The sequence below is a fragment of the Ctenocephalides felis genome, unplaced genomic scaffold, assembly GCF_003426905.1.
Source record: "Ctenocephalides felis isolate EL2017-DRISC unplaced genomic scaffold, ASM342690v1 CF-g0.4_SCAFFOLD_00845, whole genome shotgun sequence".
Lineage (NCBI taxonomy): Eukaryota > Metazoa > Arthropoda > Insecta > Siphonaptera > Pulicidae > Ctenocephalides > Ctenocephalides felis.
The window spans coordinates 70,568,383-70,591,558 of record NW_020536999.1 but is presented as its reverse complement, the minus strand read 5'-3'; the positions used below and the strand labels follow the sequence as shown (position 1 = coordinate 70,591,558).

The 23,176-nt window shown below is 30.1% G+C and overlaps 1 protein-coding gene across 1 annotated transcript; it reads right to left on the bottom strand.

Moving 5' to 3' along the window:
* Positions 1-585: 585 nt before the first annotated feature.
* Positions 586-16,001, bottom strand: LOC113388132 (dolichyl-diphosphooligosaccharide--protein glycosyltransferase subunit STT3A-like). Its single transcript, XM_026625538.1, has 9 exons — positions 15,665-16,001; positions 15,414-15,581; positions 12,903-13,063; positions 9,181-9,378; positions 5,927-6,118; positions 1,956-2,036; positions 1,734-1,884; positions 885-1,057; positions 586-606 (listed from the first exon to the last, which is right to left on the bottom strand). Exons 1-9 carry the CDS (start codon positions 15,762-15,764, stop codon positions 586-588), a joined length of 1,245 nt encoding a protein of 414 aa, XP_026481323.1. The 5' UTR covers positions 15,765-16,001.
* Positions 16,002-23,176: the final 7,175 nt, after the last annotated feature.

Below are 23,176 nucleotides of genomic sequence, written 5' to 3'. Positions count from 1 at the left end.
TTTATTTTTTGAAATATAGAGAAATTTTTCAACGATTTATGTGAACTAGCAAAAATTAAGTACAATGATAATATTATTTTCACCTCTCATAATAAAACAAAAATCGATGTGGTCATCATATAATCGGAAGTTAACTTTAAAGCAAATTCTACCATATTGAATGCCTTAATCTTATAATATAAAAATTTATGATCAGCTATCAATTGCCAACGCATTTAATAATTTTTTTAATGGAATGTGAATTACTTTAATTCTGGTGGAAATGGCGCTTATTAAACCATATGATTAAAAATGTAAAACCTCGACACTAGATGGCTTTAAATACAACAATTAAATCTTGAACAAAATAAAAAACGACTTTGCTCTTTCAAATCTTGCTTAATATTTTTCCTAGAACACTATATGTAATACCGATTTATTAAGATTTTTATTGACATTATTTTGTTCATTACATGATTTTCGTTAAAATGTATATTTTAGGAGATATTTGCAAAAAAACGAAGAAAAATGCCAAAAATATATGAATCTTTAGTGGCCAGTAACTTGAAAGCAAACTGTTTTTAGACGTTAGTCAATTTGTACACACTAGATGTAAGCAAAAATTGTCTAAAAAATTAATTAGTTTAAATGTTCCAATTATTAATAGCCTGGTTATCACAGTGTAATAGTGTAGTGTATTTTTGTATAATTAATTCTTTTTCCACTGAATGACGGTCTCGATGAAGACCGAAACGTATGGATAAATAAAGTATTTAAAAACTACTTTAGTTTTTTTCTTTACTTGGTGTTTACTGCCCGATCTAAATAACTCATCAATATATATATATATATATATATATATATATAGATATATATATATATATATATATATAATTTAATAATACATAGTATACTACTGCAAAGTAAATGCTCGTAACTCCGTACAATATTAAAAATATGTTGGCATCCGATAATTTTGAAAAACAGAAGTATAATCCTGCAGGAAATAGAAAGACCAAAAGTTGTAGATCAAAATAAAATGATGACCATGATGTTGGCTGATGTTCAGAAACAGAAGCTGAAAGAACCAAATAAGTTCAAACTTAATAATAGAAATATATTTATTATATTCAAAAATCAAAAACTATATAATTTTTAACTATTTTATATTAATATAAAAAAAGTTATTAGTATCAAATTTTAATAGTTATTTATAATCGATAGATCCCAGGTTTCATGCATATATATTCATTCAAAAATGAAAATTAATGAAACAAAATAAGTCTGTATAACTCATTAATAATATAAAATGTATTTATTACATTCAAAATTATTATTTAAATTTTACCTACTTTATATGAATTAGAATTATTAGAATCAAATTTTAATAATTTTTTATGAACAGTAGTAGGTACCATAATTGATCCATAAGTTTTAATTCAAAAATGAAATTTAGAAATAAGTGTCATTTTAAATAGCCTTCATAAAGCATACGATCTAAAACAACATTGGTAAATCTCATCTCACTAAGTTTTCCTGAATTGAACTAGAGTCCAACACCATTATGTGCTGAACATCCCATTATTGTATGTTTATAATAAATAATGATTTACAATAAAAATTGTCATTAACAACTTTCTAAATTCTATTCGACATTCTATATCGCAAAAAAAATTGTATTTATTCAGGTTCAAATTCAGAATTTTCTGATTTAAAATCAACTTCAATACGATAAATTTCTATTCTCAACATACCTATTATAGGAATATGGTTTTTAGCATACGACGGATCTAATAACGAATAAAATCTTCCTGTCCAAGGCGCAATTTTTCCAGAGACTGCCAGTAAAGATCCGGCAACAACTGTAATAGTTGCGACTACGTACACCAATGCTTTAAATAATATCTGAAAGTATATAATTCTTAAAACCAATCTAGGATATAATTACTAGACAGTAAATCAATTAATAAACTTACCTCAAACTCCGTGGCCGATAATTTGCTCTTTAAATAATCTACGAATGCATGGATTTGGCACAGACCAAACACTCCTAACGCCTGAAATAAAAATCAACTAGTTGAAAGTGGCATTTTGCCTTAAGGCAAGTTGCAGAAACTTCCCGATAGATGTAATAATTGACCTAATCAATCAGATTTAAATTGTATTTAGATAAAATTATCAAATGTTTATTTCGAAAATCAAGTTTTCGCTTTCAATTAAGTGAAAATATTGCGATTTCCAATTGATATTACTCATATTTTAAAAATCTGTAATTATATTAATTAAAGTGCTTGTGTGTTCTAAAATTGTAACCTATTAATTTAAATTTTAATTAATTTTTATAATTGAACCAATTTACGTAAGACTGTTTAGTGCATGAACTTTATCGCAATAACATTGAAACGTCGAAACATTTCTTTTAAAAAACTTAAATCATTTGTGTGAAATATTAGCGCCTGCTATAAAAGAATACTGATACGATATATCATGCACGTAGTTCTAAATAATATTTAATAATTTAAATTTTAAACAAATGCTAACATTTTTTATAAAACTAGGTAAGTTTTGTAGATTTCATTTTTTTTTTGCTATTACCAAAGGCATTTCTAACTGATTTGATTGACTTGTCACATCACAAAAGCGACTTTTGACACAAATTCGATCAACTTTGATTTGATTGATGATTTTTTAAAATTACACTACTTGTCGTAGAGCCGTAATATTTCAATATATTTTAAAACCACGATACTATCGTCAAAAAAAGTTTCATAAAAATCTCCAACAATTTTTTCTCAATTGTTAATCACGATTCGGGTTTGCGTGCTAAAAGGTGGACAAAAAGTTTTGCATTTTTTCGCTTATTACAAAGAAACGGGTCGGCCGATAGTCGCACAAAACTGAGAAACGATAGTACTCATAGACAAGCATCGAATGGCTTTCAAATTTTTGAAATCGGCTTAGGCGTTTTTGAACAAACGTCGATAGAAGGTCCGATTTTGAATTAACTGGTGAAAATTTTTATACGACGGTTTTCATTAATTTTTTCAAGCTTTGACAAATTTTAAAATTAAACGACTTGTCGTAGAAAAGTTATATTTTAGTACTATCTATAAGACCAAGATATCTATTCGATATATCGCAAAAAAAAAAAATGATAAAAACCGTCGTATAAAAAATTTCATCAGCTAATTACAAGAAATTGTTCCAGCAAATCTTCAGCAAAAACTAATCAGGTCGATTCCCAACCAATTTCTTTCGCTGGGTTATTAAATTTTCAAAATCGATTCAGGATTGTGAGCTAAAACGTGAAAGAAAAATTTTTCAATTTTCTGCTATCCACAAACTCTCTCCTTCGAAAAGTTTCTAGTGGTGCATGACATCGTGATTTTTGAGAATTTTGAACTTTTTTTTGAATAATCGCGCTGCATAGCTTAGTCGAAGTTAGAGTAGACATTAGATTTAGAGTCGAAATATCGTAGCGCGTAAGTGCCGAGTCGTAGTGTAACGTGTAAACATTGGTACGGAACCCATATAAATTTGTACTTATTACTATAATCTCTATAAAATATCTGATAATACGATGTGCATACGTCTAATGACCATTTTTCACCGCCAAATGGCATCGTTTTTTACTTTCTTTTTTATCTCTGGAAATGCTGTATCTGCCTTCCCAAAAATCATTTTTCATCCATCCCAGTTGTTCATTTCGTCAATACAAGTAAAATGTTTTTGAATAATTCAAATCGGACCCTTTATTATCTTAAAAACTGAAATACCATTTTTGGCACTTTTAGTGCCATATGTTTGAAACGGCTAGAGCTGCCCCTGGTAAAAACTAAACCAGATTTTGAATCATTCAAATCAGTTGATCCGTTTTCTCGAAATCGTCGACGAAGAATTGAATCCGCATATACACACACATACATCCATATTACTTTATTGCATAAAGGCATTTCCTTCGCTATACAAAAAAGTAGGGTAAATGTTATAGAAATCGCAAAAAAATCGAAAATGATTTTTTATATATCTTTACGTTTCAAAGACTTCTGAGCATTAGAAACTTTGAAAAAATTGATGTGTGTGTGAGTTCGGATACAAATTATCGTCGATAAAAGGAAAAAGTAAGAAAACATGCCATTTGGCAGTCAAAAATGATCACTAGACATATGTACTTCAAATTATCAAATATTTTATACAGATTTTAATAATGAGCACAAATTTCATTAACATTTCGCACCAATGATTATCCATTAGACTGCGACGAGGCGCTTACGCGCTTTCTTCTCTAAAACAGACAACAGGATGAATGCTTTGAAAAAAGCTTAGAATTTCAAAAAGTTCCAAAATATAAAACAATTCAAATTTTTCAAAAGATTCCGTTTTTTACAAAAATTTCAAAACTCAAATCAATTTTTTTCAAAGTTTAAAACAAAAAATCGGTACGGTAAGTTCCTTCATATGGTAAAATTCATAAATCATGTGTTCGATCGCCGTAATAAATTTTCAATCCCAAAACCTTATATTATTTTCTATAAACCATAGATCTTAAATTTCTTATTTTTTATACAGAAATTTAACTATATTATATATAGATGCTGGGAATTAAAAATTAAATATAAATATGAAAATGGAATATACAGAATATAAATATTAATTATAAATATTGAATATAAACATAAATAAAGGGTAGAGCTGGACCTAAAGCTCCGCGGGTAAGATGTCCGCTTTATTTACGTTATTCAATTGTTTTATGATATGCATTGTTAGTTTTATCTTAAATTTAACAGATTTTTTATATAAACCTTATCCAGGAGATAAATTAAATTAATAGTTATTCCAACTCTGTTGATGCTCATGAAATTTGTATGGGAAAACCCCTCTCAATTAAAAATGATACATTTGAAGTGTTTGCCACAGAGATAAACGGGGACAGATGGAAAAAAAATGGCAAACAAATATATTTGCAATTTCTATATTTAGGCAATAAGTGGGAAATTTTCATGACATATCTCGATAGTTGATTGTTGATGTTTGTTTACCAAAAAAAAGCAAATACAGTAGAACCTCGATTATCCGGACCTCGGTTATACGGATTCGCGATTATCCGGACATAATCGCGTCGGAACTTGCATATTCCGCCCGCGCCGCTGTTTTGCTGCCCCGCGCCTCATTATCGCTTTATGTAGTTCGTTTGCAATTTTACTAGTGGCTTCTGACGTGCATATATACATTTTTAAAGGGTGGTGTTATCCCTTAAAGATGAAATAAATATTATAGAATCATTAAAAAAAGGCGAAACCGGCCGTAAGTTAGCTGATAGGTATGGTGTAGGTACATCTACTATAAGCTATATTAAAAAATTGCCGATTCAATTTTGTCGTACAGTTGCAAGTTAGATAGTGAAGAGGGGAGTGAGAATCGAAAAATGATGAAAAGACCGAAAAATTAACTCTTGGAAGAAGCTTTATATTGTTGGTTCTTACAAAAACGATATACAGGACAGCCGATATCTGTGAAAATGCATTACAGTTAAATGAAAAATTAGGCGACGAAGAATCGTTTGTGGCAAGTAGTGGATTGATTTTTGTTGATATCTATGTATGTATTTGTTATTTTTGATAAACAAAACATTATTATTCATAATTTGGATTATCCGGATTTTCGATTAACCGGATGCCTATCGACAACAATTAGTCCGGATAATCGAGGTTCTACTGTATATGAATTTATTCATTACCAAATTTTAGCGAATCTCGCAAGTCGCATATTGATGCGTATAATGCAGTATTCAAACGTACCAATATACTATTTCTAACGAAGCTAACGATTACCACTTGTTCGAACTATATTAGAATTTTAGGCAGACAGTTATGAGTTTAAATTTATAATTTATAAAATAACTGTTTCTAATTTCAATATATTTTATTTATATATTTTGTATACTTACCAGCATATGTTCAGAGCTCTGCACTGGTTGGAATCCAACAAAAGATATCTGCATCGACAATATTGTTCCTACACAATATACAGTACTGTAAGCAACGTATACACGATGGCCAAATCTGCCAGTTAGCATTAAACACAAAACGTGTAAGGGTATCAAGTTGATTAGGAACACGTAACCTCCCCAGGAAGAAACCTGTAAGTTAGAAGAAAGCAATGATAATAAATATTATTTGATAGACTGTAAACATATAATAATATTGAATTATCAATTTGAAGTTTAATAGTGTGTACTAAAGGACTATAGCTTAATACTACTTTGAAGGAGAACATTGTTTTCCCGAAAAAACTTGGCAAGAACACGTAATGATTATTATTAATTCCCCGTAGGGTAAGTTATAGTAATCGCAAAAAAATCAAAAATATTTTTTTTTGCATATCTTTACTCTCGAAGATTTCTGAACATTTTGGCATACCTCAGAAAAAATTGATGTGTGTATTGATATATGTTTGGATACAATTTTTCGTCGACGATTTCGGGCGCATTAATCAACCGATTTGAATGGTCCAAAAAACATTCGATTCCTATTGATATGAAGACGTGCTGATAAGTTTTTGGTGAAGACGGGTTTAGCCGTTTCGGAGATATGGGGCACAAAGTCCCGAAACCGAAAAAAGTAAAAAAAAACGATATTTGCTGGTCAAAAATGAACATTAGTCGTATGTGCATCAAGTTATCAGATATTTTTGATAAAGTTTTTAGATTCTAAAAACTTTAATTACTTATAATAAGTACTAATTTTTAACTTCCCCGTAGGGCAAGTTATAGTAATCGCAAAAAAATCAAAAATGAAAATTTTTATATATCTTCACGTTTCAAAGGTTTCTGAACATTTTGGCATACCCTAGAAAAAATGGATGTATGTGTGTGTGTGTGTGTGTGTGTATGTACGTGTGTGTATGTATGTGCGGATACAAATTTTCGTCGACGATTTCGGGAACACGGATCAACCGATTTGAATAATTCAAAAAACATTCGATTTGTAACGGGGCAAAAAGTGCTGAAAACGGTAACTCAGTTTTTAAGAGAACGGAGCGTCCGATTTGAATAATTCAAAAAACATTTCACTTGTATTGACAAGATAAAAAATCGATAAAATTTTCATAAAGGTAGGTCTAGCGGTTTCGGAGATATGGAGGAAAAAGTAAAAAAATGAGCCATTTGGCGGTCAAAAATGATCATTAGACATATGCACATCAAATTATCAGATATTTTATAGAGATTTTAACAATAAGTATACATTTTGTTAACATTCCTATGGGTTCCGTACCAATGCCTATGCGTTAGACAGCGACGCGGCGCTTAGGCGCTTTATATTTTGTCTCTATGCAGTTAAAGTAGTACGATTGCTTTGAAAAAAAAAGTTCAGATCTTCCACAATATGTCAAAATAAAGAAAAAAAAAATTTTTTTTCAAAAAAAGGTAATTTTTTGTCCAATTTATAGTTTCTCAAAAATCTAATTTTTTCAAAGTAAATTTTTTTCAAAAATGTTAATCGTTTTTAAAAAAAATAATAATTTTTGGTACGGGAAGTTCCAGCAATTTGCCTTAAGGCACGATGCCTTAATTGCCTTAAGACAAAATTCCACTTACAGCTAGTTTTGTTATAATTTTGTTGGATTCCATACCAAGATTTTTAATAAAGTTCATGTATACGGTTCAAGCAAACTTCAAAATTTTGCGAAAAAAAATTCATTTTTGTTTTTAAATATACAAAGTTTTATACTTCAAATATGAATTTTAAATTTATAATTCAATTTCAAAATGTATATGTTTAAAATGCATTATTCTCATCGTAAGAAATATATCAGAGGGATTCATTCATTCTCCTCCTGCTAATGTAAACTGTATATTTTATGCACGATAAAATATATAGTGATTATAATTATCTATTTGAAAATGTATAAAACAATTGTTGTAAATCATTGATCAATTTTCATTGATTACTGATTTTTCCTCGAATATATAATTCTGGTAAATCACTAGTTTTATATTTATATTAGTTTAGATCCGCCAAGCAATTTCCTAATACTTAACATATAAGTTCAATTTTTTTTAAACTTTTTCGCTTAAAATCCCGAGTTTGAATTTTGAAAATTCAAATTAAGAAAATGTCAGTGAAAGGCCAAAGTTTGGTTCATATTAGAGGTGGGTCAACAAAACGAAACAGTTAACGGGTTTTCGTCAACTAGTTATTTTTCAACTATAGTTATTTTTAACGATTCAACGCTGGCAACGTTAAGAAACGTTTGACTGAAAGTTGGTTACATGAAGTTTGTTTTTATAAAATGTCACAATGATGTTGTCAACTGATTTGATGAAAAAAATGAATTAAATGTGAATTGTCACATTTATCATTAATACTAAGGCTTAATATAAAAAACTTGAATATTTTCGTTACAGCAAAGCCATAAATATACTAAAACAGCGAATTTACATGTTATATAAAAATAGCAAAGTTACGAAAAATAAAAAATCAATTTTCAGGTTTGGTTTATGATGAAAATATTAACCATTGAAAAACTATAATAAATGAAATTGATTTTCTAAAATTAAACGACTTGACGCTTGTTGCAGGTTTATAATCTTTTAATATGAACCCGTACATCTGCAATATTTTAATAGTAGTAGCCTAACAATAAGCGATTTTGATAGTATTAATTGATTCTTTCTGACGCCATAAACTTCTATATCGTTGAATAACTATAACTGGCCACCATGTTTTCAACTCGTTGCAAAACCTGTTGATTTTCAACTAGTTATTTCGTTGCGACGAAACGGTTGATTCGTTATTGAAGAAGGAACGGTTGAAAATAACCGTTCGCTGAATCAACGCCCATCACTAGTTCACAAACACACACAAACTTTTCTAATTTCGGTGCCAAACGATTCAGAACGACTTCAAATGTCGGGAAAAAAAGGTTAGCAAACGGTTTTTTTAGCAAAAAAAGTAAGCAATTGGTATGCAACTTAAAGCGGAGTTTGCGCTTTAAACAAATGCATAAAATTTTATATTCGTTAAGTAATATATTCGAGTAAAGTAAGCAATGCTGAACTCACATTTAAAAACTGAAGCCATATAGTATAATAAAAGCTCGTTCATATATAAGTTTCTATTTGTTCATAAACCCACATATGCATTATCATTGATCAAGAAATTTCTGTTTTCTATTATAACCAATTATCGTCATACCAACCATGTAAAAATATGCTAAAGCAGTCATTGTGGACCAAAATATGTTGCCCGTTTTTATGGCCTTAATCCACATGTAATAAGTCAACAGCATGCAAAATATTGCAATGCCTTCGTTATCATAGCTTCCCGCAACAGATCTAGAAATGTAACCAGGGACAATAGAAATCATTGCAGCAGCCACTAAACCTGCACCTGAATCCTGAAATATAAAAATTGTGTTAATTACACGCCAAGTATTACAATATTACAAATAAGTTTGTATGTTAGTTTTTTCTTTAAGGCAAGTTGCCTGAACTTCCGAATACGTATAAATAATAAATTAGTGGTGTATGACATAGTGCCTTAAAACATATTGCTGGAACTTCCCGTAACCTAACGAAATGATCGAGGAATATTAAATGTTTTCAAAGAGATTATTATGAATATTGTAAACATTGTCTAATATTTATAAGAAATATATAAATTGAATTGCAAAGTTAAAAATATTTATTTGAAGTATATAAGTGAACTTATACCTATATAAGTTAAAACTAGCTGTAAGTGGAATTCTGTCTTAAGGCAATTGAGGCATCGTGCCTTAAGGCAAATTGCTGGAACTTCCCGTACCAAAAATTATTGTTTTTTTTAAAACGATTAACATTTTTGAAAAAAATTTACTTCGAAAAAATAAAATTTTTGAGAAACTATAAATTGGTCAAAAAATTACTTTTTTTTGAAAAAAATTTTTTTTTTCAAAATAAAATTTTTTTTTTTATTTTTTTTTGAAAAAAAAAATTTATTTTTTTATTTTGACATATTGTGGAAGATCTGAACTTTTTTTTCAAAGCAATCGTACTGCTTTAACTGCATAGGGACAAAATATAAAGCGCGTAAGCGCCGCGTCGCCGTCTAACGCATAAGCATTGGTACGGAACCCATAGGAATGCAAACAAAATGTATACTTATTGTTAAAATCTCTATAAAATATCTGATAATTTGATGTGCATATGTCTAATGATCATTTTTGACCGCCAAATGGCTCATTTTTTTACTTTTTCCTCCATATCTCCGAAACCGCTAGACCTACCTTCATGAAAATTTTATCGATTCTTCATCTTGTCAATACAAGTAAAATGTTTTTTGAATTATTCAAATCGGACGTTCCGTTCTCTTAAAAACTGAGTTACTGTTTTCGGCACTTTTTGCCCCGTATCTTCGGAACGGCTAGACCTGCCTTCGCCAAAAACTAATCAGCACGTCTCCTTATCAATACGAATCGAATGTTTTTTGAATTATTCAAATCGGTTGATTCGTGTTCCCGAAATCGTCGACGAAAATTTGTATCCGCACATACATACACACACGTACATACACACACGTACATACATACACACACACATACACACACACATACACACACACACACACACACACACATACATCCATTTTTTCTAAGGTATGCCAAAATGTTCAGAAACCTTCAAAACGTAAAGATATATAAAAATTTTCATTTTTGATTTTTTTGCGATTACTATAACTTGCCCCTACGGGAAGTTAATTATTTATTTAAAGTATATTAGAACAGAATTAAAAGTAAAATATGAATTATTTTCGATATACAAAAAAAAATAATGAAAAAAATCGGGCGCTTAGTTCTCTCAAAAACTGCCATTTTTTGCACTATTAGCTCTTTATCTTCGAAATGGCTCTACCTGCCTTTACTAAAAACTACTTTACTTTAAAGCCCCAATATATAAAATGTAATCTCGCAAATATGTAAAATGCCATCTCGCTGCAAGATGGCTTCAAATACAACATTTAAATCTCGAGCAAAATAAAGAACGACCATGCTTTTTCATATCTAGCTTAATATTGTTCCTAAAATGTATATTTTTGGAGATATTCGCAAAAAGAAAATTTTTTTCGCAAAAAAAGTAATTTTTTTTAATAAGATTAAAATTTGTGAAAAAATTAGATTTTCGAGGAATTTTAAATTTTTGACAAAAATTTACTTTTTTCGAAAAAAAAGACTTTTTGAAAAAAAAGTTTTCTTCAAAGAAATCGTACTGCTTTAACTGCATAGAGACAAAATATCGAAGCGCATAAGCGCCGCGTCGCTGTCTAAGGGACAAACGATGTTACGGAACCCATAGAAATGTAAACAAAATTTATACGTATTATTAAAATCTCCATAAAATATCTAATAATTTGATGTGCCTAAATCTAACGATCATTTTTGACCGCTAAGTGGCGTTTTTTTTACATTTTTTTACTGGATCTCCGAAAGCACTTGACCTGCCTTTCCAAAAATTTAATCAGTTCTTCATCTTGTAAATACAAGCAAAATGTTTTTTAAATTATCAAAATCAGACGCTCCGCGCTCTTAAAAAGATTTTGGCACTTTTTGCCCCGTATCTTCGGAACGGCTAGGCCTGCCTTTGCCAAAACTAATCAGCACGTCTCCTTATCAATACGAATCGAATGTTTTTTGAATTATTCAAATCGATTGATCGGTGTTCCCGAAATCGTCGACAAAAATTTGTATCCGCACACGCAAACACACACACATACATACATTTTTTCTAAGATATGCCAAAATGTTCAAAAACTTTTGAAACGTAAAGATATATAAAAATTTTCATTTTCGATTTTTTTGCGATTACTATAACTTACCCTACGGGAAGTTAATAAACATTTTATTTATCCTGTGGCAAAACTGAGAAACCAAGTTGAAGTCCTATGAACTAAAACTAAATATATATACGATATATATATATATATATATATATATATATATATAATAATAAACTAGTTGAAAGTGGCATTTAGCCTTAAGGCAAGTTGCATGAACTTCCCGAAAAGTGTAATAATTGCCTTAATCAATCGAAATTGATATTTAGATTTAGATAAAATTAGTCAACTGTTTATTTCAAAAGTAAAGTTATGGCTTTCAATTAAATCTAAACATTGTGGCCCTAAAATTGTGGCTTATTATTTTAAATTTTAATGAATTGATAACGTTTTTACTCATCACATCACACAAGCAACTTTTGATACAAATTTTGACTATAATATTTTCTCAAATTTTGATAAATTCTTTACATTAACCCTTTCGACTAGGATGCCGCCGCTCCGGACTACCCTAATAAATCTCGGAATTTGCGAGTGGAAAGTGTTAAACTATTTGTCCTAGTGCTGTAACATTTTAGTATGTTCATGATATCTATTGCCAAAAAAAGGTTAATAAAAATCAGCAATTTTTTTTCAACAGTTAATTTCAAGAAAACGGCTCAGTAGATTTTTGCCTAAAACTAATCAGTATCATTCCCAACAAATATCTTTCGAAAAGTTGTTGATTTTTTTAAATCGATTCAGAATTGAGATCTAAAACATAAACGAACATTTTTTCACTTTTCTACTATTTATCCGATCGTCGCACAAAGCTGAGAAAAGATAATCCACATCGAAATACATCGACTGGCTTTAATTTTAGAAAACGGTTCAGGCGTTTTTGAGAGAACGTCGATTTACGGTAAAAAATGTGTTCACATACAGACACACACACATACGTTTCCAAATTCGGTCTCATTCCATTCAGAATGGCTTGAAACGTCGAGAAAACAAAATTAGCGAATCGGATTTTTTGATGAAAACATAAACTTCTTCTTCAGGAAATTAAGTACAGCATACTAAATTATACAGGTGGAAGCCTTTCGTATAATAGTTTATGAAGTTCAAACATACCCGTAACTCCTTTGTCAATAAATATGTGACTATAGTGGTCAGTGAAGAGAAAAATGGTGCCAAGAACACGCAGACATTTCTTATATTAATCGTTATGTTAAAAGACCATAACAAATTATATAACGATGCAGCTGTCACCATCAATCCAGGATATATTGTACCTAAAACAAATTTCAAAAGATATAGCTAATAACATAATAAATTAACGTTGATTTTTATTGATAAAATTTCAGTCGCAATCTCAAAATCATTATTTAAATAATTTAAATTCAATATATTGAATCAATTAAAATTATTTGATTTTTAATTTCTGAACTATGTATTGACTATTTGCAGTCAAGGATAGAAATGTCGCATTTTTTCTTGAAGCAGTGTTTAACATAAGATCAAAATTTTACAGAAATTAAGTCTATGGAATTTTGTCATATTTTGAAAAATTTTGACACGCTATTCAGAAACCACATGTTTATTTCGTTCAGGGTCGAATAGTATCACTCAGCAAACCTTCTTTTAAATAAGTTCTCTTCAAAATGAAAAATTTTTGGAGTAAAAAAATATGTTGTATATATATATATATATATATATATATATATATATATATATATATATGTATATGTATGCGTGTGTGTGTGTGTGTGTGTGTGTGTGTATAAATCTAGAGTACGTGTATTGTCACTATACTGTTCCTAAACGGATATTCAAATTTTGATAAATAATTTCGGAGTGTTCCAATCAATGCATATACAAAAGAGGAGTGGTTCTGAATTGAATAAATATAGTAATAATGAAGAAAAAAGTGGAAAATTGGGAACAAAATCATTGTTTTACACTTGAGATGAGCCAAAATGTCAATTCACTTAAAATTTGAATTTAAATGATGAATAAAATGAACTTTAATGTAAGAAAAATGTAATTTGAAATTTGTTAATCCCAAAATGTAAACTAAGATGTAATAGGGATTAAAGTATTGAAAGCAAATAATAAATTACATTTGATAAATTCTAAGTTAGAAAAATGTAATTGATGACATAAGCAACTGAGATATTATATGGCAAAGATTGAAATATTGAAAAATAGTAAAATACATTCAAATGATAGTTGTGGAAATAACACACTATAGTCGGGCAGCTTATTTTTAACTTTGCTTAAGATAACTTATAGTACTTTACTAATCGCAAATCAAATCGAAAATGTAATTTTTTGCATATCTTTACGTTTCAAAGGTTCCTGAACATTTTCGCATACTTTGAAAAAAAAATTGTGTGTGTGTGTTCGGATACAAATTTTCGTCGACGATTTCGTGAACACGGATCAGCCGATTTGAATAATTCAAAAAACATTCGATTCATATTAACGGGGAGACATGCTTAGGGTTAGTCAAAGACAGATGCACCCTTTCGAAGATGCGGTGCAAAAAGTGCCAAAAATAGTAATTAGTTTTTGGGATTCAATTTAATTGAATGAAAAAATATTTTATTAACTTTCCGTATGGTAAGTTATAGTAATCAAGCCCCCAAGAACTCACTCATATATAAATATATATATATATATATATATATATATATATATATATATATATCTACATATATATAAAAATAAGTCGGGTTTTCCTTCCTGACGATATAACGTTTGGAAAAAATTAAAGAGTAACTTCTAAATCTTTGCCTTTTATTTGATGTATTGCCCTTGAAGAACTTACTCATATATATATATATATATATATATATATATATATATATATATATTTGTCGCTAAATTATACCTAAAGAAACATTTTATAAAATTTTCAAAGTTTTTTCCATTCTATTTTCATACAAAGCTTTGATCAAATTGCGCACTATTCAAAAGTTAATATTAAGAGTTAAAACTTTTAGAATTTTTTTTTTATCAATTTCGAAGCATTTGAGCCCTTGGAAGCAAAGAAATTCAAAAATGTCCATATTAAGGACCACCCTAATTATATATATATATATATATATATATATATATATATTTGTAAATGTATATATTATATTTGAATTTGAAGATGTAATATATTTTATTTGAGATTAAAGATCGGGCGTATCATCAATAAAAAATAGTAAAAGCATTTATTCAGTCCAATCAATATAACTATGGAAATTAAAACTAAGTAAATAATATGTAGAAAATTTTAAAGAAAAACAATGATAAAAAACACTTACAATTTGCTATCCTTATATAACAGATAAAAACATTATTACTCTGTGGTATAAGTATGTGCACAGTAGTACAATATATATTTTTCAACATTACAAATGGCAAATCACAAATAAACATGTTTAATAAATAGTTAGAATTTATATAGAATTGTCACTAAATGAGGGCTAAAATGCTAGCAGAAACATATGGATTTTATATAAATTTCTGAAAATGTTCATACTATTTTTTATTCATGTAACGCCCAATCTTTAAATTTAAACAATATATGTATATATATATAATATATATATATATATATATTTATGATATATATTTATATATGAGATTCACCTCCTATAATCCTTCCTAGCGGATACCATGCTCGGTCATCAAACCAATTGTGAAAACTATAAAATCCATTATCAGCTAAATACTTGGTTGTACGGTAATTGAAATATGGATCAAATTCATGTATGACACTTTCAAATCGTAGTACAGAAAACAATCTGGTCGCAAATGCTGCAACAAATAACATAGTAAAAACAAACATGAATAGCAAACAGTAATGTGGGTGTTACTAATCATATAAATTTATTACTCACATAATACTGCGGCTATAGTTAAAATACTTAATTTTAATAAAGTTTCCTGTTTTTCAGGACTCATACGAAATCCCGCATTCTCCACTTTCGTTTCACCCATCGCGTTTATTTATATGATATAATTTTTAAATTGATTTAGTGTAAATTTGACGTCCTTTTAGAATGTCTGTACACTAATTGATATCATTCCATCTCCATTATGACTACAGGAATCAAGTATAACAATTTCTGATCTTAGTTACTCAAAATGTGCAATTTGTACAAACGGAGAGCATAATTTTTAGCATTTTTATGAATGAACAAAAGCCGGCATTTTACACGTATATTGTCATAGATAAACAAGTATTGTAATCAACAATGACGGACGAGACCGTAGATGCGCCGTGTACAGTGTCGCCAATGTTGAAAACAATTTTCTTATGACTTGTGAAACAGCGCCATATGTGAACGTCTCGCGCAGCAGGATTAACTTTCATTCATTCATAGATAAGTAAACATAAGCTTTCATTCATCTATGTTTCCATATTTTGATTCCACTGATTCCGCTTATTATTAACACGGCTGTGTATCTACTATTCATTTATCTATGCCTGTTTATTTGAATGCGTCCCGAAGGAGACGCTTGAGAAACAAATTCTTCAGTAAAATATAGATAAAACTAGTGGGGCGCATAGCATCGTGCCTTAAGGCAACTTGCTGTAACTTTTCGTACCAAAAACTATTTTTTTTTTAAAAAGATTAACATTTTCGAAAAAAAATTACTCTGAAAAAATTAGATTTTTGAGAAATTATAAATTTTTGACAAAAATTTACTTTTTTGAAAAAAAAAGACTTTTCGAAGAATCATGTATTTTGAAATATTTTGGAAATTCTGAACATTTTTTTTCGAAGCAATCGTACTGCTTTAACTGCATAGAGACGAAATATCGAAGCGCGTATGCGCCGCGCCGTCGTCTAATGGATATAAGCATTGGTACGGAACCAATAGGAATGTAAACAAAATTTATACTTATTGTCAAAATCCATAAAAAATATCTGATTTGATGTGCATATGTTTAATGGTCATTTTTGACCGCCAGATAGCTTTTTTTTACTAGATCTCCGAAACCGCTAGACCTGCCTTCATGAAAATTTGATCAGTTCTTCATCTTGTTAATACAAGTAATTATTATAATTATTCAAATCGGACGCTCCGTTCTCTTAAAAGTTACCGTTTTTGGCACTTTTTGCCCCATATCTTCGGAACGGCTAAACCTGCCTTCACCAAAAACTAATCAGCACATCTACTTATCAATACTAATCGAATGTTTTTTGAATTATTCAAATCGCTTCAGCCGTGTTCCCAAAATCGTCATCGAAAATTTGTATCCACATACACAAATATTATAACAAGTTAAGAATTATAACATTCTAGATCCTCCCCCCACGAAGTAATGCCTAACGGCGGTTTCCATGGGGACCAGAGGCAAGGGCAAAGCGGAGGTTTTAGTCGGTATTATACCAGGGCGGTATCGAGTACGACATACCCAGACAGAAAAGGCATTTCCTTACATGCATTTTTTCTAAGATATGCCAAAATATTCAAAAACCTCTGAAACGTAAAGATATATGAAAGTTTTCATTTTCGATTTTTTTGCGATTAATAATACGGGAAGTTAATAAACCGTAGCAACGCCAATTATAATCTAGTGATGCATACAGTGGCGGATCCAGCTTCGGCGTCAGGGGGGGGTCATAATTGAAAAGTTTTTATAGTCCTCAATGAGTATGTAACAAATTTAATATATATATATATATATATATATAATATATATAATATATATATATATATATATATAATATATATATATATATATATTAGATAAAACGGGGCTTAAAGATTCGCGGGTAAAAAGGTCCACCACCGATGTCTCAAAAACAAGTAAAGTTCAGGATTTCTTAACAACAATATTCGAAAGTAGAGGGAAAAATGTACAACCAGCCATCACCCTGATTCTTACGACGTTAAAAAAGCATTTTCACAAGAGATAAATTAAACAATTATTTTATTCAACTCCGCTGGTGAATATTGTGGACAAAATATCAAATCAAGGTTATTTACAGAGTTATCTCTGTAAAAAATGTATCTATAAAATTTATATTTTTCATTGGTTGAATAATGTAACTATTATTTCGTTAAATCCCTTTAAAATTAAAAATAGTAAATTGTATTGTTTGTCCTCTCGCCGATTTTATCCCGCCTATGGGGGACAATTTTTTTTAAAAACAGCAAAAAAACACATTTTTACAGTGATGAATTAGCTGAAAGTTGTACTAAATTCTTCTTGGTCTTATGGTTTGTTAGGTTTTTCGTTTAGTTTTCACAATATAATTGCTCAAAGTTAAATTGTACCCGCCTAACCTTATATATTAACTAGGTGGTATTGGTATTTAGCCTTGAGGCAAGTTACATGAACCCCGATATGTGTAAATAATCGACTTAATCAATAAAATATAAATTAATTTATGAGTGTTAAAAGTATTCCGAGTGGATTTATTACACATAATTGAAAACGAACGAACACTTTGACTCAGAGTATTTTCTAAAAGCAAATTTTCAAAAATCAATAATTTTTATAATGAACCAGTTTCCATAGGACTTTAATCGACTTAGTATGTTCATTAAACCAAGTACTCTATCGTTATACTAAGTAAATCATCTAATTTCAATTTTAACAAACGTCAACAAAACTACTCATTTACTCAAACTTTGATGATTTTTAAAATTAAACTACTTGTCGTAAGGCCGTAATATTTCAGTAAGTTCTATAAGACCATGATATACATCTCCAAAGAAAGTTTCATAAAAATCGGCTTAATTTTTTTTTTTAGCAGTTAATTACAAGAAAACGGCTCGGTAGATTTTCACCTAAAACTAATCAGTATTATTCCCAACTAATATCTTTCGAACAGTTTTTGATTTTTTATTTTTTTGATTGGACAAAAAGTTTAACACTCTTTTTCAAATTACAAAGAAACTGCTTGGCAGATCGTCTCACAAAACTGACAAACTATAGTGCTCATTGAGATACATCGAATGGCTTTTAAATTTCTGAAATCGATTCAGGCGTTTTTGAGCAAACGTCGATGAAAGGTCTAATTTTGACAAATGCCAAAAAAAACGATACCAATTTGTGCAAACGAATTTTTAAAGTTAAAGGGTTGTGTCGTAGGGCCGTAATATTTTAGTATGATCTAGAAGACTGGTGTTTACCGTCAAAAAAATCATAAAAAACCGTCGATTTTTTAAAAAAAAACTTTATTATAAGAAAACGGCCGATCGATCTTTACCAAAACTAATCAGCACGATTCCCAACCATATCTTTCGAACGGTTTTTGAATTTTCAGAATTGTAAACTAAAACGTGGACGAAAAAAAATTCACTTTTCTGCTATTTATAAAGAAACGGCTTGGACGATCGTCGCACAAAAATTTTTGAAATCGGTCGAACCGTTTTTGAGAAAATGTCGATTTACGGCAAAAATTCTGTTCACATACACGCACACACACACCCACACACACATACTTTTTCTAAATTTGGCTCATGCGAATCAGAATGGCTTGAAACGTTGAGAAAACATAAATTAGCGAATCGGATTTTTTTATGAAAACAAACTTCTTCGGGAAGTTAAAAATAATCTGCGTCTTTGACGTGAGTCAAAATTTGACCTTTTCTCGACGTTTTCTCGTCTGGACCGATGTTCAAATTAAGAACTATAAAATGAAACTGGATAAGCCCTTGCGTTGATTAGTTTTTTAGACAATGGTCGATCCGTTTCTTTACTATTGACAGAAAAGTGCAAAAATTATCGTCCATGTTTTTGTCAAAAATTTTGAACCGTTTTTGCTTAAACTATTCGATTTATATCATTTGGAAATAAATGGTTTCTAGCGAAGATCGGTCAAGTCGTTTCTTTTTCATAATAGATTTGTCATTTCTATTTGCATGGCGATAGAGTTTTTGCTCTAAATGAACGTGCTAAACTATGGCATGACAAGTGGCTTACTTATGATAATTAAAGTTTGGATTATTTGGCCGCGCTTTTAAAAAATTCACCGTGTGTATGTATTCGGCTTCGTATTTCGTATGTGCTCGTTTTCCATCAATGTGTAATATTCAAACCATTTTTTTCAAAAAAATAATTACTATATTTGAAAAAAAAACAATTTGCAATCGTTCCTCTTTCAAAATGGTTTACAGCTATTAGGTATACTTCTCTAAATCAGTCATTATAAACTTCCCATAGGGTAGTTATAGTAATAGGCCGAAAATCTAACGTTTTGAAGGATTCTGAACACTTTGGCATACCTCAGATAAAATGGATGTGTGTGTGTGTTTTGTTTGTCCGCATTTTTTCGTCCACGTTTTCGGGCGCACGGATTAACCGATTTGAATGGTTCAAAAAACATTCGATTCTTATTGATAGGGAGATGTGCTGATTAGGTTTTGGTAAAGACAAAGGTCCAGCAGTTACGCAGATACGGAGCACAGAGTGCAGAAAATACAAATCGAGTTTTTGAGAGAACAGAGTATTCGATTTGAATGAATGAGCGAATTTGAAATTTCGGATGAATGATTTTTTTCCCTAAACTGTAATAAAACATATATTTGCAATACGATTAGAAAATCCTTAAATTTTAGGGTTTTTGACTCCCCCATTCGTCTACAATCAGTTAAATATTCAAGTTATAAAATGTGTTTGGTAAAAAAATACATAAATGAAATAATTATGAAGTAATTTTGTTGTTGAATTAATGTTTTATCTAAGTCCTAAGAGAGGCCCAGGGGGGGGTCATGACCCCCGTGACCCCCCCCCCTGGATCCGCCACTGGATGCATAATCGTGCCATCATGCCCCTAGCCAGAGTCTAGACAATATTAGAAAATGATGGATTGATTTATTCATGATTGATTATGCCTTAAGCATACGCCGAAACTTTCCGTACCGGAAATTAAAATTATTAAATAACCTTCAAACATTTTTATAGACTTGGAACAAATTATATTTTTTGAAAAAATTTTGAATTCTGTATTTGAAATTTGATATTCTTGAAAAAAGTTTACTTTCTTGAAAAGTTTCAAGTTTTTTTTTAATTCTAAATTTTTAACTTCCCGTAGGGTAGTTATATTATTGGGTCGAAAATCTAAATTGAAAATTTTTGCATAACTTCACGTTTTGAAGGTTTCTGAACATTTTGGCATACCTCAGAGAAAATGGATGTGTGTGTGTTTTTTTTGTATAGCAAAGAAAAAGCTTTTATGCATCAATGCATCCCAGACTGCTCTTTTGTCTGGGTTCTGGGTATATCGGACTCAATACCGCCTGGGTATAATATACCGACTAAAACCTCCACTTTGCCCCTCTGGCCCCTGCAGAAACCTCCGTTAGGCACTACTTCGTGGGGCAAGGATCTAGAATGTAATCATTCTTACCTTGATTTTATATTTTTATTTTAACTGAACAATGTCCCATTTGCCCATTCTCTTTCCATAGAACGAAGATCAATTAGCACATCTCTCGCAAATCTGTCTATGGCGTTCCAAGCAGCTAAAGATACCAGAATCACTTCAAAAACAGTATCTGGAGTAATTCTTCGCCTCAATATCTCTTCTACATCGTCCCGTAGAGCGCTAAATAGCGGGCGCGCTCTTGTGTGTGTGTGTGTGTGTGTTTAATGTCCGCATTTATTCGTCTACGTCCTATTGATAGGGAGAAATGCTGATTAGTTTTTGGCCACGGCAGGTCTAGCCGTTACGGAGATACGGAGCAAAGAGTACAGAAAATAGAAATACAGTTTTTGAGAGAACCGGGCATCCGATTTGAATGATCCAAAAAACATTCAATTTATAATAACGGATAGAAGAGGTTTTAGGCAAAGGCAGGTCCAGCCGTTTTGGAGATACCGAGCAAAATGTACAAACAATGGCAGTTTTTGAGAGAACTAAGCATTCGATTTGAATGATTTAAAAAACTTTCTGCTTGTTTTGACAAAATAATTGCTTTTGGAAAAAAAATTAATTTTTTTTTTTGTATATCGAAAATAATTCAGATTTTAATTTTAGTTCTGGCTAAAGTTCTAAAAATCATTTTTATACTTTGAATAAATAATTTTTACTTTGTAATTCAGTTTATGCAATTCTTATAAATATTAGACAATGTTACATTATTTATAATAATCTATTTAAAAACATTTAATATTCCTCGAACATTTCGTTACGGCACGGGAAGTTCCAGCAATTTGCTTTAAAGCACGATACCATACACCACTAGTTTTTCAAAGCAATAGGGCTGCGTTGGCTGTGTAGAGATAAAATATCGCAAGCGCTGAGCCGCGTCTGACTAGTGGACGAACATTGGCATGGGGTGTATATATAAATCTGAACAAACTTATTAAAATGTCTGATAATTTCACATGTATATGTCAAATGATCATTTTGAACGGCCAAATGGATTTTTTTGACTAGCCGTAGGGCAAGTTATAGTAATCGCAAAAAAATCGAAAATGAATTTTTTTAAATATATCTTTACGATTCAAGCGTTTCTGAACATTTTGGCATACCTTATAAAAAATGAATGCATGTGTGTGTGTGTGCGGATACAAATTTTCGTCGACGATTTCAGAAACACGGATTTGAATAAACAACCGATTTGAATAATTAAAAAAAACATTCGATTCTTATTGATTAAGATACGTGCTGATTAGATACAGAAAAAGAAGAACCGATTATGGTAATTCAGTTTCTGAGAGAACGAAGCGTCCGATTTGAATACTTCAAAAAACATTTTATTTGTATTGACTAAACGAAGAACTGTTCAAATTTTTGGAAAGGCAACTTTAGCGGTTATGGACTCTCAATTAAAAAAAGTAAAAAAAAAAAGCCATTTGGCGGTCAAAAATGATTATTATGATTTAGACATATACACATCACATTATCAGATATTTTATAGAAATTTTAATGTCTATATACATTTTGTGTAATTTTTTTTTTGGTTCCGTACCAAAATTTTTAATTTTAAAATTCACATATATGGTTTAAACAAATGTCCTCGACATTTTCAACAGTATGGAATAACCAATTTGTATTATTGAAAACCATTCGGTGCTCGATCGTGAGCCGTTTTTATAAAAGGCACATTTTGCCGTTCCGGAAGCATGGAGCGCAAAGGGTGTAAAAATGGTTATGCAATTTTTGAAAGAACTTATAATCCGATTAGATTAATTCAAAAAAAACCTTTTAGCGTGTGTAGATGGTGTGCAAAAATGGTTTCACAAAATATTTCGTAGTTTTGAAAATTTAAAAAAAAAATCAAAACTTTCACAAAAAAAAAAAAAGAAATAATTAAATTCTTATCATTTTGAAAAAAAAAATCTAAATTTCGAAAAATATCAAAATTAAAAAAGAAAACTATTTCTTACAAAAATTTGAAAATATTTCAAAATTTCAAAAAAAAAAAAATCGGATATTTTCAAA

Bases quoted from the DNA above. Each gene is read 5' to 3' on its own strand.
- LOC113388132 (XM_026625538.1), bottom strand. From the start codon at position 15,764: ATGGGTGAAACGAAAGTGGAGAATGCGGGATTTCGTATGAGTCCTGAA. The intron at 2,037-5,926 runs GTAAGTATACAA...TTTTTATTTCAG, and splicing joins AGAGCTCTGAACATATGCTG to GCGTTAGGAGTGTTTGGTCT. The intron at 1,885-1,955 runs GTAAGTTTATTA...ATATACTTTCAG, and splicing joins TATCGGCCACGGAGTTTGAG to ATATTATTTAAAGCATTGGT.